Raw genomic sequence first — 14,438 nt, 5'->3', positions numbered from 1 at the left:
CAGAGTGAGAGGGAGCAACAGAAATTTGTAAAAAAAACAACGTATTTTGCCTTTAGTCCCACAATTCTTCAAGGTTCACTAGTTAAAAAAGCACAGTTCAGTCTGCCCCTCACCCCAGTGCTGTCACTATGACAACCAGTGACATGCATGCACACACACAGGCAGGAGGAGAAAACTGACAGTTTGTCAGTTGATAGCTCCACAGTCTTAAGACATTCACGGTCACATTTTTAATTCTACAAACATAACAAGCATATCAACGCATTCGGCTGAGTCCACTCCCAGTCTTAAGATCTTGTCTGCCCTTCACCCTGGTGCCCCAATCACCATGGTACCCAGTGACCTGTGTCTATGAAGCAATAGCTGCTCTCAAGTCCATCACACATACAGAAATTACACCTCAATAACACACCTTACTACTGGTAATGTCGGCGTGTAAATATACTGTATATATATTGCGACGTCTTACGGCAGTATTTGCCACACCATCTAAATTCCTTGAGAAATTTTCTAGTTAACTATCATTAATTAAGCACATGACTTACTGCTTCTACTTCACATTTTGAGAGCTGATACATATTGTCAGCAGTTGATAGGTGGGGGTGTGTCAATGTGTTTGGTGGTGGGAATAAACAAGACATCTAAAGTTTCAAGTTATTTATTATCAGAGGCACAACTATTATAAAAGCAGTTGTTGTCAACAAAAAGTCCAGTGAGACTAATTAAACATGTATACAAAATCAAAATTTTCACCTGTTTTTTAAACTATTGCCAGATTGGAAATGACCCTAAATCATCTTTGAGATCATTCTATGGGATTTAACTTTACAATGATATGAATGTTTAAATGATGATCACTGTCAGTTGATGTTTTTGTAACATGTTTATGAAATGTTGGTTTCAGATGTATCACACACATGAAAGATATTCAACTTGTGTGTTAAATTGTTATTATCTTCCTTTATTGAAGATTAAATGGAGATAAATAAATAGCTTTCAGCACTCAAGTAAGACTTAAGACTGATTTACACCACGCCTTAATTTACACGTCAGGACATCTTCAGTCAGAATACCACATTAAATCACTGATGAAACAAACTGTTCAGGCTTTGTCACGGTCTGATGGCAGACTTTATCTTTGGGAAGAGTCGGAGAGCATTCTGCATCGTCGCCTCCATCACCTCCTGCAGCGAGACTCCTTTAATCTAATGCCGTGTTCACACCAAAACAGTTGCGAAATATTCGTGCGTCCAGATTACATGTTAAGTCAATGCACAGCCGCGTTAGGTTGCGAAAAAGCACATTTTTCGCCGGGCGTCGCGATAGAAGCGAAACGGCGTCGCAACGCCGCTTTTTCGCTGTCGTTCAAATATTTCAACTCCAGCGAATAATTCGCATGACGCGGAGTTGCGAAAGACAATCAGCGTTGAGAAGCTCCGCCCGGCATCACCGCCGTTACTGAATGAAACTGCTGGCCCGTTGAAGGAGCGCTGGAAACGGCTTCACTCAGACACTCGTCCTGGAGGAGTCGGAGCTGTGTGCGACTACGGATAATGTTATGAACCCAGACACGGGGGTGGTTGATGTTCCGACGTGTGTGGGACTTCCTCAACACGGCATTACTGATGTACTCGGCAGAGATAAAGATGTTTTTCGGGCTCGATTCTCACCTGCATTCAGGACACAAAACAAGAATAATAAGACATACATGTTTGAATGATAAACGCCTTAGGAAATATATACGATTTTTATATAAAAAGCTTATATTCTAAATATCCTACTAAAAACATGACATGAAATGCAAATGAGGGAGATAAAAAACATTTTACCTGTTTTTCTGGACCAAGAGCAGGTGAATCTGTTTCTAGACAGATGTTCTCCAACGGCAACTGTTTCACGAGTTTCTGCTTCTTGGTGGAAAATACATAAAAGAACCGCAATCATTAACATTCAATGTGATAAAGTCAACATGTCAGTGCTGCCTGAAGAGACTGTGTAAGTAGTCCCGTGTGTAAAGTGTAAATGCTTATATATATAGAAATGACAGACATTCAAGCAATTTGTAACGGTGTCTTTAAAATGACATTTCTAAATTAAATGTACCTATTTACACACATTAATGACACATATGTCTTCCTGCAGACCGTGAATGAACATTTCTAGAAATAAAATAAACATACAAATGTTATGAATATCTGGACCATATCTCTGGACCATACAAAATGTTATGGTTCTGGTTCGTTAAGGGGAAGAATTATGTATTTTATGTTACTGCGTATACTGAGATTCTCTTAAAGGTCTTTAAAAGGTATTTTGAGGAAAAACTGCTCCACTTGTGGAATGCCGGCGGAAGTTGTTTTAAACGATTTCTCAAAGTCAAGGATTGTGTGTGAGTGGATTTCTTAAATTCAAATTCTGTCATACACAGCACTGATTAGATGCTCCTGAACAGATAAATTGAGTACAACTACGACATTTTCTTTATATTACTTTTGCCTTTTTCTCTGTGCACCTGATATAATGTCGGGACATACAGTACATTACCGTGTTGAACTGAAATGACTTTTTTTTTTTGTTAATATCATCTGCAGTACTACAGTGTGACTCACAGAGGGAGGTCCAGTTTCTTGGCTATCTGTGCCTGACGAATGAGGACCTGCCTTTGGTTTTCTTTGTCGTTCTCACCGCCGACATATCTGGGTGTAAAATCCAAACCAACCTAAAATAACAGACAGAAAAAAGAGTTCACTGTTTACATGATTGCCAAAGAAAAAGCCAGGACAGCAAACTGCTATTCAATTAAGTCATATAAGAAATAATGTATTATTACCTCTCCAATAGCCACAAGGTCATCTTTGTATTTCTCTATTATGGGTAGAGCTGCATCTAGATCCTGAGAGAAAAATAAGAAAACATCTTTTATTATCTTCGCTATGCATGTTATTCCTCTCGTTTCCTATCATCTCTATGCTGTTGTTTATTATAAAAAAGGTTAAAAAAATTTAAAAAAGCCCCCGCCCCCAAAATAATCCCTTAATAAAACATGCAAAAAGATGATATACAGTATATACAGAGTGGACTAAAGCAACACTAGTAGAATTAGGATCAGAGAGGGTGGCACTCTGGCAGGACCTTCATTATATCTGTACTATACGAGTACATAATTGGGCTTTTCTTTGTATCATTTGCTTAAGCCGACCCTTTTCAACTCGAGCCTACCTGGAGAGAAGCCCCCCTCTGTTGCTCTGGGGAAACTTCTTGAACAGGATGGACTCCTAGGCAGGGAAAAATGTATCCTGGAAACCTAGAAGAAGAAGAAAAAAAGTGAAAACGTGACAAATTAAACTCAAATCACGTCTTATAATAGTTGTAGTTACCGTTGTGACAACGCAATAATCTTGTGAAATTCGCCAGCATCCTCGGCCACGGCTAACAGCGCCAACAAGCGAGCCTTGGAAATAAAAAAGCACAAATTAAAACCACAACAGCTATTGTGGACAACGCTTCTTAGCGAACACTGCTCACCTTTTTTGAGTTCTCAACCACCTCCTCTATGTCCTGACAACGAAAAGAGAAAAAGGCAAAAAAAGCTTTAGCAGATATCTCAGATATAAAATCCACTGGTGGCCTTTAAAAGTGCGAGCGTACCTTGTCAAAATTCCTCGCAGAGATATGACAGTGGCAGTCAACGTAGCCATGCATGTCCAAAACAAAAACATGACCTACTTCGGCAAAAAGGAGGCGTAACGCGCATGCGTGAAACTCGAAGACGTACAATGCAGCTTCGCCCGGAAAGAGGGCGTTTCGTTTAATCTGATTGGCTGAACGGTTGAATCTCCTCAGTGCTTCAACGACGGTGAGCATATCAAATACTCTCACTGTTGTCAAGAAGCCGAACCCCGCGTGACCGTCAGTTGATGTGTTTGGCTTGTTCCTGCTATGCGCTTTCAATTTATCATTTGATTTTTTTAAATTTAAAACATTAACTTTAAGCTTTTTCGTGCACATGAGTGATCGTTGTGTGTGTGTTTTTTTAAATACCTGAAATGGGAAGTTTACCGGTGTTGTTCCTGTTATCGATGCTGTTGATCGGCATCGACGGAACAACGAAATACGAACCCAACTGGCAATCGATCGACTCCCGACCGCTGCCAGAGTGGTATGATCAGGCCAAGTTTGGCATCTTCATCCACTGGGGGGTCTACTCTGTCCCGAGCTTCGGCAGCGAGTGGTTCTGGTGAGTGTTGTTTGTTTTCTTGCATTTAACATTTGCATGATATTGTTTACATTTTTACAGACAGAGGGAGTGGAGGGGAAGTTAAAAGGTCATTTTCTGACATCTGGTAACCTAAGCATAACTGCACAATGACACGATCACAGATTTTTGTCATTTTAGTCATTCAATTCCTGATCTTTAGAGTCAACCACACTGGAAAAACTGGTCTGGCTGGTTGAGACCATCAGATCAGCTCATATCACAAGTTAGATTCCTACCAGCTACCAGCTCATATTACAAGTTAGATTCTTACCAGTTACCAACCAACCAGTTAACGCTAGATTCCTTGATTAATCAACATAATTTACTCTTATAGCTGGATGCTTATTCATCATTAGATTATGGACTTGGCTTTTGATTGATCAATGCTTTGTAATTTTGAGTTTGCTGCCGAACTTTTTAAATAAAACTCCCGGGTGTTGAGGCCTGATGATCCCGACCAGAGAGGTGAATAAAGTCCCTGAGGGCCAACTCGTGACATGCATTATTCAACACACCAAAGAGCAACATTTCTCACCTTCAGGAAGTGGCTCGTCCTTAGCCTGTTTTGTGTTTTATTCCTGTTCCAGGTTTTACTGGCAGAAGCAGAAATCACAGGCGTTTGTTGACTTCATGCAGAAGAACTATCCTCCACACTTCAAGTACCAGGACTTTGCACCGCTGTTCACTGCTGAGTTCTTTGATGCCAAAGAGTGGACGGACATCTTTGCCTCATCAGGGGCAAAGTACATCGTCCTGACCACAAAACACCATGAAGGTAGAGGACATGATCGACATCATGCCTTTTATTTTAGTTTTTTAAAGTTATTTTATGAAGTGACGACATCATTCTAAATGTATTAGTGCCATGCTGCACCCTTCCTGCACTTCATGAGATGTATTTGTTTTGTCTATATTTTTTTAATCTATATTTCATATATATATATATATATATATATATATATATATATATATATATATATATATATATATATATATATATATATATATATATTATACTTTCAGGTTTCACACTCTGGGGCTCAAAAAACTCCTGGAACTGGAACGCAGTGGATGTTGGACCAAAAAGAGATCTGGTAGGGGAGGTGGCGACTGCCCTCCGTGCTCACAGTGACCTGCGTTTAGGGCTCTATCACTCTCTCTTTGAGTGGTTCAATCCGCTCTTTGAACAGGACGCTGCCAATGCCTTCAAGACAAACTACTTTCCAACCACTAAAACTCTGCCCGAACTTTACGAGCTCATTGCCAAGTACAAACCGGAGGTGCTGTGGTCCGACGGGGACGAAGATGCGTCTGACAAGTACTGGAACAGCACAGGGTTCTTGGCCTGGCTCTATAATGACAGGTGATCATTCATTCATTCATTCAGTGAGTGTATGTTTGATTAGATGTATTATTTCCACAGCCAGCGTGATTGTAACCTGTATGTTTTCGCAGTCCCGTACGTGACACGGTGGTGACAAACGATCGCTGGGGCTCTGGCTGCATCTGCAAACACGGCGGATATTACACCTGCGCCGATCGCTACCAGCCGGAACACCTGCTCAAACACAAGTGGGAGAACTGCATGACCATCGACTCAAAGTCCTGGGGTTACAGACGCAACGCTCCTCTCAGCGACTACCTCACTATCCAGCAGCTTGTAGGGGTGAGAGTGGAACACCTCACCTGTGAACTGTTTTTATTATCAACGGATTGAGGATTTAGCTTAAAGAGCCAGCGTGTGACATTTTGGGGAAATGTATTAGTAGAACTGGAAAAACATTTTTATAATTCTGTTTTAATTGGTGGAGAATCACCTGAAACTAAGACTCCTTGTGTTTTTCTGAGCTTAAAATGAGCCCTTCACGTCTACATTAGCCATGTTTTTTTCTTTGACAATTATGCGTATTATGATCTTATTATTTTAATTACTTGTTTTGTCCAAAACACAAAGATATTCAGTTTACTATATTACACAACAAAGAAAATGAGCACATATTTATATTTGAGAAGCTGTACCTTAAATGATTTTATTTCAAAATGGTCTATGAAAATGGGTTTTAGTCCTGTTTTGATGTGGGGGATCAGCACCCTCTAGCGTTTAAAGAAATATTTTTTTGAATACAATTCTAATGTATAAACTCCAACCTGGGGTTTCAGACATTGGTGGAGACGGTGTCCTGCGGGGGAAACCTGCTGATGAACATCGGGCCGACACACGATGGACGGATCTCGCCCATCTTTGAGGAGCGTCTGAGGCAGATGGGTCAGTGGCTGAAGGTCAACGGGGAGTCGATCTACAACACGACAGCATGGCGGGTTCAGAAGGACGCCGTCACTCCCAGCGTCTGGTGGGTTGCTCTATGGTTTCTATGCAATAGATTGGCCAAATGTTGTGATAGAATTCATGCATCTACGTAACTACCATTGAGTGAGTTAATAACATGTGATGTAACTGATGGTGATGAAGGTACCTGGTCACCTTCATCTTGGCTAACTTTACATTGTATAAGTGTTTAACTTACACTGTTTCACTTTTGACATGTATTTTGTAGCTGTGCATGATTTAATGTCCTCCTTCTCATAATGTCAAACAAACTAAAGTGAAATGGGATCAGATATTGTAAATTATATTTTCTAAGCTCATTCATAGGCCTGTATTATTGTAATACTCATATATATCTTGACAGGTACACTTTCAGACCACAGGAAAAGAGCATCTTTGCTGTTCTACTGCAGTGGCCCAATAATGGATCTGTGGTTCTGAATGAACCTGTGGTTACTCAGGGACAGACTCAGGTAAGATGAGAGCTTTGGTCAAGTAATTATTATTATTATTACTACGCAGAGTTAGCGCATAAGGCTACAAATAATGTATTATTTTCATATCAATTCATCTAACAATTATTTTCTCAAATAATTGATTCATTAATAAATATTGGAATGTCAGAAAATAGTGAAAACTGTCGACCAGGTTTTAGAGCCGGTGTAAAAACCGGCTCTCACCGGCTCTAACCGGCTCTAACCGGCTTCAGAGATCTGGTCTACCTCTGCTGGAATGTCCAATAACCGCACTGAATCCTGGGAAATGAGGTTGACTCGTTCACAGAGCAGCGCTCTGTCTATTTCTCTCGTCCGAACAACATTTCAACATTGTTCATGTGTTGCTTTTGTTCTAAACAAAAGGTGGTGCTTGTCGGCCACGGGCCTCTGAAGTGGGAGCCTGTGAAGCCCAGCGGGCTGCGGGTTCAACTCCCCCAGCTGTCCATCAACCAAATGCCTTGCCAGTGGGCCTGGACACTGAAGCTGACAGGTGCCACTTAAAGGGAAACCTGATCAGCTAAACAGGAAGGGACAAAGCTGCAGGCCAAGAGAGGAACAGCTTTAAATCACTGAACACCCCCATAAAATGATCTGTTTGAAATACTTAACATTATTACGTGATCTCTGGTTTTGATCTGGGTAACTTTTAGGATAAAAGTCTTTTGTTCTAGCTCTAATGGTGCAATGTAATCAAAGTACATTTACTCAAGTACTGTACTTAAATATAATTTTGAGGTACTTTACCTCAGTATTTCCATTTTATGCCACTTAATGCCTCTACTCCAATATTGTACTTTATTCTTCACGTTTTTCATTTGATGAGAATAGTTACTTTGCAGATTCAGATTGTTGATATGAAATTTAAATCAACCGATAAATTGTGATGTATTATTATGGATAACTTCACCTAGAAGTATACAAAGTAGTTGAAATGTGTTCCACCTTTACCAGCTGCAACATTAAAGTGCTGAACAAATTAATGCATCAATAATCACTATCCAATAATATAATTTACATTATTCTAAAATGGGCCAGTCTGCGTAATGTCTACTTTGACTTTTGCTAAGATTTTGAATGCAGAACTTTTACTTGACGCAGAGTATTTTTACACTTGGTAACTTACTTGGTAACTTGGGGACATATAAGTCATTTTAGGTTGGATATGGATTATTCATCATGTGACTTCTTGCATAAAATTGTGAAATTTGTATTCACAATTGCTCTGCACTTTTGGGATTATTTTTAAATCTATATATTTTGTATGTGATTTACATGCAGTCTGCTGCATTGGCTTGTGTTGTGGTGAATGTTTTATATTTGTTTGAATAAAATAAATGATGAAAAAAGTCTAAGCACCATCTTTTTTTAAAATTATCTAGTATTTGCATGTGCGGGAAAAAAATGTAATATCCCTGAAATAAATCACGGTTATTATATCATAAGATATCTTTTAACGTTTCAGCTTGATTGTTGCACTCCTGGGTTACTCCTAGTCATTAGCGCACCCTGCTGCACACATCTGTAACAACACCCCGGCCTTACGTGACATTTTTGAGAACGCTGACGGCGCAAAACTGATCTCTCCTCTCCTGCTGTGCGCAGGCGACCCGGGAAAACCAGAATCCCTGTCATGCATCAGAACAAATGTGTGTGGAACGACACGGATGTGTGCGGTGCGCGGTGACCGGTAACCCTCCACTCCCCGCTGCCGCATACCTGCTGCGGCCATACTGTGCTGTAAAGCCGAAGCTATGTGCAAGGGGTCCGTATTCTGTCCAATCAAACACTCTCTCTAGATCCTGATTCAGAATGTTTGCAAGTTCTAGTTTGTTTGAAGCATGGCTGTACAGTGTTGTGTCATCAGCATACATTACCATGTTGGAATTCTTAATTGAAAAAGGGAGATCATTTGTAAAAACGGAAAAGAGTAAAGGGCCTAAGCAACTTCCTTTTGGAACTCCACAGCTAACTTGTCTACAGTCTGATGAAGTACCATTATAAAAGACTCTTTGCGATCTCTCAGAAAGAAACTAGTTCTCATGTGCATCTCATCTCATAGTTCTCATGTGCACATGGTCTTGCAGGATATTTTAGCTTTGAGTTTTGAGCAGATGAGGAATGAGCCATTCATCTTGCAGTGAAGAGAGTACGGTAAAATGTGGGTTATAAGCCGCTACTTTTTTCTCTTTTTTTCCTCAACTTTGACTCGTGCGACTTAAATATCGGTGCGTCTTATTTTAGGATTTTTCCGATTCTAAATTTAGCAGCAGTTGCAGAGACATACGGTACCAAATTCACTTGAAATATTCCTAAATCCCCTTCACGAGTGATCTCACTGTAAAAGCAGCAGCCAAACTCCTTGCTGTCCTCCCCGCCCCACGGTGCCTCTCACCCAGCTACCCTGCTTGGCTCTCCGCCGGCACCCACCGACGACGCCACCACGCTTACCCGAGGAGGCGATGGAAAACAGGTCTGACGGCGAGGGAGCCCCTGCCTCTCCCACCACCTCCACAGCGCTGTTTTGTAAGTCTTCGAATTTTGATCTAAAAAATGTAAGGGGCTTCTGACTTGCTTGGTGTTCGGGTGGCGGTGCAAATAATATTTCCTCTTTTTTTTTCCCAGTCTGATGCTCACTCTTGTTTCCTCTTTTTTCACCTTGACTCCGCGATGGGCCTCTGTGCTCCCGGTTTGTCTGTGATGTCCCTTCCTAACTTCTCGGTCTCCTCCGCCTCCTCTTTCTCCGACTCCCGGTCGATTTCTTCTCCCGGTCTCTCCCCAACGCACCTCTCCGTTTCTCTCGCCTCCGGTTCCTCACTCTCTCTCTGTCCCTTTCCTCTTTTATTACTGACAGCTTCAGATGTCCCACCTGACAGCTTCCCCGATTTCAGCCAGTTTCACATATTTTCATGGATGTTGCTGAATGAATGAAATGACGTTAGGTGCACAAGCTAGGCTAGCTAGTGTGTACGTAAAAGACAGACTGTCTGGCGGCCGGACCGGAAGTGCATCTATTTATTAAATTGTACGTTTTTAATTTTAAATTAAAATCTTACAAAGTGAATTTTTATAATTAAAAAATCCTACTTTGCACCACACTTTGGGAATCCCTGTTGTAGGGCCTTAGGACCCATGGGGGATTCAGGTGGGAAGCACAACCTGTGACCTGCATCGGGAGGTCAGAGCATGGCGGCCCGAGGAATAAAGGAGTTACAGTTAAGAGCAGCTTGTTCTCATGTCTCGTGTTTTTAAAAACATGACAGCTAGCTCCCCGACAACCACTGAAGGTAGCGGGACCAGCCCGGCTCGACGCCCGACGCGGGCAGTAGCAGCAGCAACAGCGGTTTATAAACTGCCGCGGCTTGTTTAAGATTAAATACAACTTTTTTTTTCAATTTAGTAGATGCGGCTTATAAAAATAAAGGAGTTACAATTAAGAGCAGCTTGTTCTCACGTCTCGTGTATTTAAAAACATGACAGCTAGGGTCATATTTTTAAGGGTGTGCCTTATAACCCGCATTTTACGGTATGTCTCCTCGGGGGGGGCGGCGTGAGTTGCTCCCTCAGCATCACAGGGAGGAGGCTGTGAATACCTTTGGTGTTCTGAGCTCCGAAGTCAAAGGGCTCCTCAGAAGAGAAGGCTTCTCCTAGGATCATCTTCGCGTCCATGTCGGCATCCTTCATCACCGTAGCCCTTTAAGCCCTAACCCTAATCATATTTATTGTTTGAGTGGTGTTTAGAGCAGGGGTCTCAAACTCGTGGGCCGCAATTGGCCCGCGAGCCAATATTTTGTGGCCCCCTACTTGACATCAAAGTTTAGTGTTAGTGCGGCCCGCGCGTTTTTCTGAGGTCCGCGCGCACGCGGCCCCGTAAGATAACGTTTACTGGACGTTTCTATTAATAGCTCCGTGAAATAGATGCGCCAAAGTCTGGAGGTTCTAACCCACTTCTCTGTGTGATCATACGTGCCTCTCATAGGAGCACACAGCCTGAGGCGTCTGTGTCGAGCTCCACGTTTCACCGTGATTCAGGTGTCAGTCGACATTTTGTGTGAAACTACCCAATGAACACTCAGGAAATCCCTAAGGACCTACCCACCCACATACGCTGCAAAGATTCACAGAGAGATGGCAGCTCTGCTCCACTCAGCTGTTCAGTTTTAGCTACTCGACACACGACCATGCGCTGGTAAAGAGTACACAGTACACACATACATACATACATACATACATACATACATACATACATACAGAGTACATAGTACACACATACGTAGATACAGAGTACATATGTTGTTCTTGTTCTGAAAACTGTTCTTGAAAAAACAAAACTGAAAGATGCACATTGTGTAAACATTGTAAATAGTTCGTTTTTCTATAGAACATATTTTGACGCAAATATATAGTAAATATTTTGTTTGAAAACAAAAACTGTTGTAAAAATAATGTTTCATGTGCACATACCCCATGAAGCTTGATCTGTAGTATGAAGTAATTTCTCAGTCCCGAGCATGTTGCAAATAGAACTTATTGACTTGCAGTGCAACAGTGATCTAAAAGCTAAATTCAGAGGCACAAGGAAAACCAGACATGACTGGACCATTTCTGAGAGAATAGCCTCCATCCTTCCCTGAGCAGAAAAAAGTGATCAGTCGGGTAATGTACCTTTTTGGAAGCATATATCTGTGAGAAACCTTTCTTTTGGTTTATCATTGGTTTATCATTTTTCTCTATTCCCTAACCCTTCAAAATAGCGATTGTATCGCATGAGTAAAAGTCTCTTGAATCTTTTATCCGACAGCCTGTTCCTCCTTGGGGTCAGAACAATACTGCCCAGGCTGAAAAGCCTTTTGACAGTGTTGTAACTTGTTTTATTACATGATTTACTCTTATTGTGAAGAGCATGTAAACAGGACGTGTTTTTACGTTGATGGCATAAAGTACAGTGATACGTGCTTGTTGACGCTAACTAATGTTGATGTTACTTGTGGAAAATATATACATGTCGGGTGCAAGAGCGCGTTCTCAATCGCTTTAACAGTTGTAATACTGCAGTTCACCAGTAAAGTGATTCAGTTCATACCAGATGTGTCTTGGTCCTCATTAGAAGCTCCACGTCATTACAGACAGGTGCACTTGATGGTATTGGAGTGTTATATTGCTTTGCAATATCCTTAATCCTAGGGAATCTGGAGAGAACCTCCCAGTTGGATCCGGGCACTCCGTCTCCGTCTCATCCATTCCCCGCTTCCCTCCTTCTACGCACCAGCAGCTTTGTCACTCAAATCACTTAGATTGGAGTTCTGTGATAGACTGTTCATGCAGGAAGTGTCGTGTGACTCGCGCGCCGCTAAAAGAGAACTTTTCGGACTGGTACAAATGTCTTGAGTAACGCAGGAACGCGCGTTACTGAGGTCTAGTAAAGTAGTGTAGTTACCAATATTTTGAGTGTAATGCGTTACTTTACTTCGTTACCTATAAAAGTAACTACGTTACTGTAATCCGTTACTTTGTAACTCGTTACCCCCAACACTGGACCTGGTTTAGGGTCAATGTGGCTCAGCTGTGTGAGCAAAAGCGCTGCCAGGTGTCTGGCAAGAATTAGAATAAAGTACAAATGTATTCAGGGATTGCATTTGTTGGTTTGGTGCAGTTTCAATAAGTTATTTAAATATATATATATATATATATATATATATATATATATATATATATATATATATATATATATATATTTGCACTGTTAAAAACTATTATAAAAATGTATATAAACTGCTGGTTGCCTTTTTTATGACGAAAATATGTTATGAATGTAAAAAAAAAATATTGCGCTTTCTGTGTGGCCCTCCGATGAGATCACAATACCAGCGATGGCCCCAAGCCAAATTGAGTTTGAGACCCCTGGTTTAGAGGTTGTACATGGGGATTATATATTATTGTAGCCCTGATTTGTATGTTTAATTTGTTTTTGGGGGATTTATACCATATTTGTGTCTTGATTTGTATCTTGTGACCTGATATAAAAGGGTCCCCATATTTGGGGACTGAAAATTACCTCAGTTTGGGGACTGAGGATTTTACATAATTTCTTAAATTCACCTTTTTAAAGGCACTTGCATATCAGATACATACCCATGTGTTACATTAAAACACATGCAGAACAATTGCAGCTCTCTATGTAATGAGGCACCATTGTCCTAAGGCACAAGTGTAAAGAGAAAATATGGCCCTAAAGCTGAAACTTCCCCATATGGACGAACTGTTTTGGTGCTTGACATTGGTTTACCAAAGGTCATAGGTTCCCAAAAGCAGTGGAATATTTAATAAAATGATAGATACATGTAAATAAATGTCTAAAACCTCATTTTTTATTAGCGTTTTCTGAGTAGAAATGTGATCTGTCACCTTTCACCAAAATTATAAAAGCTTCATGGGGTGGGTGCAAATGAAAAATGACCATTACAACATTTTTTGTTTTCAAATAAAATATGTATTATACATTAAAACAAATATTTACACAATATACATGTTCAGAAATAGAAAACAGACCCGGGCTGGTGGGGGTGGCTGTGCTAGAGGTGCTGGTGGTGGTGAATCCTCTCTCTAAAATAAATTACTACAAGTCAGTACTAAGTTCACACAGTTTGAACAGTTCAACGGGTGTACATGTGGAGTTGAGCTGTGTACCTGGTGAGCAGTGTCCGGGTCTTTGTCAGTCTTCCACGACAGCGTAGGTCTGCATGTAGAAGCTGTATGTTGTCCACTGTAGCAGCTGTGAATCCTCTCTGTAAAATCAATTACACTGCCTGTCGGTGAGGCTGCGTAAGCGCGCACGCACATACATAAATCGCTTTCAAAGTAAAAGCAGTGCCGTTGTATTGCATTTATGGCGTGCATCTTATTTATTTATTTTTCATTTTTGATTCACCTCACTCGAGCCAGACTGGGAGAGTAAGATGCCTAGGCCTGGTCTACTGTCACCTAGCGCTGTACACCAGAGCACCATCACAGCCAGTCCTAGCAGCAAAGGGCCTCCTCTTCGCTCTTTGGTGGCTGTGCTAGCACTGTGCCAGCGAGAACAGACAGCCACACTGTGACTGTACCAGAGTACTAGCCAGAGCTTCATGACAGACACACCAGACAGCGCCAAGACACACGCACCTAGCAGCAAAGAGCAGGCATGGGCTTCCTCTTCGCTCCAGGTATGCTAGTGCTCTGCCTAACAGTGCTAGCACAGTCACCCCAGGAGCAGAGGATGCGCAGGCTTTTTGCCTGGCTCCTCTTCGCTCCACTGTGACTATGACTGTGACATGGCACTACTGGTCCTGAAGTGACCGCTCTCGTGTCTCTCAGGTCCTGA

General features: G+C 41.4%; 1 protein-coding gene and 1 pseudogene across 2 annotated transcripts; one reads left to right on the top strand and one right to left on the bottom strand.

Annotated features, from left to right (window-relative positions):
* Positions 1-642: 642 nt before the first annotated feature.
* Positions 643-3,702, bottom strand: LOC306738879 (putative deoxyribonuclease TATDN3; annotated as a pseudogene). Its single transcript, XR_013771256.1, has 11 exons — positions 3,649-3,702; positions 3,526-3,558; positions 3,378-3,451; positions 3,220-3,304; positions 2,831-2,893; positions 2,610-2,719; positions 2,125-2,159; positions 2,068-2,072; positions 1,830-1,910; positions 1,445-1,670; positions 643-1,205 (listed from the first exon to the last, which is right to left on the bottom strand). The product of XR_013771256.1 is annotated as a putative deoxyribonuclease TATDN3 (transcript).
* Positions 3,703-3,904: 202 nt separating this feature from the next.
* On the top strand, positions 3,905-8,421 carry LOC306749042 (plasma alpha-L-fucosidase-like). Its single transcript, XM_079232287.1, has 7 exons — positions 3,905-4,237; positions 4,846-5,033; positions 5,282-5,621; positions 5,714-5,924; positions 6,419-6,609; positions 6,949-7,057; positions 7,445-8,421. Exons 1-7 carry the CDS (start codon positions 4,047-4,049, stop codon positions 7,580-7,582), a joined length of 1,368 nt encoding a protein of 455 aa, XP_079088413.1. The 5' UTR covers positions 3,905-4,046; the 3' UTR covers positions 7,583-8,421.
* Positions 8,422-14,438: the final 6,017 nt, after the last annotated feature.

This window comes from Taurulus bubalis, assembly GCF_910589615.1.
Source record: "Taurulus bubalis genome assembly, chromosome: 1".
Classification (NCBI taxonomy): Eukaryota; Metazoa; Chordata; class Actinopteri; order Perciformes; family Cottidae; genus Taurulus; species Taurulus bubalis.
This window is presented reverse-complemented; position numbering and strand designations above follow the sequence as displayed.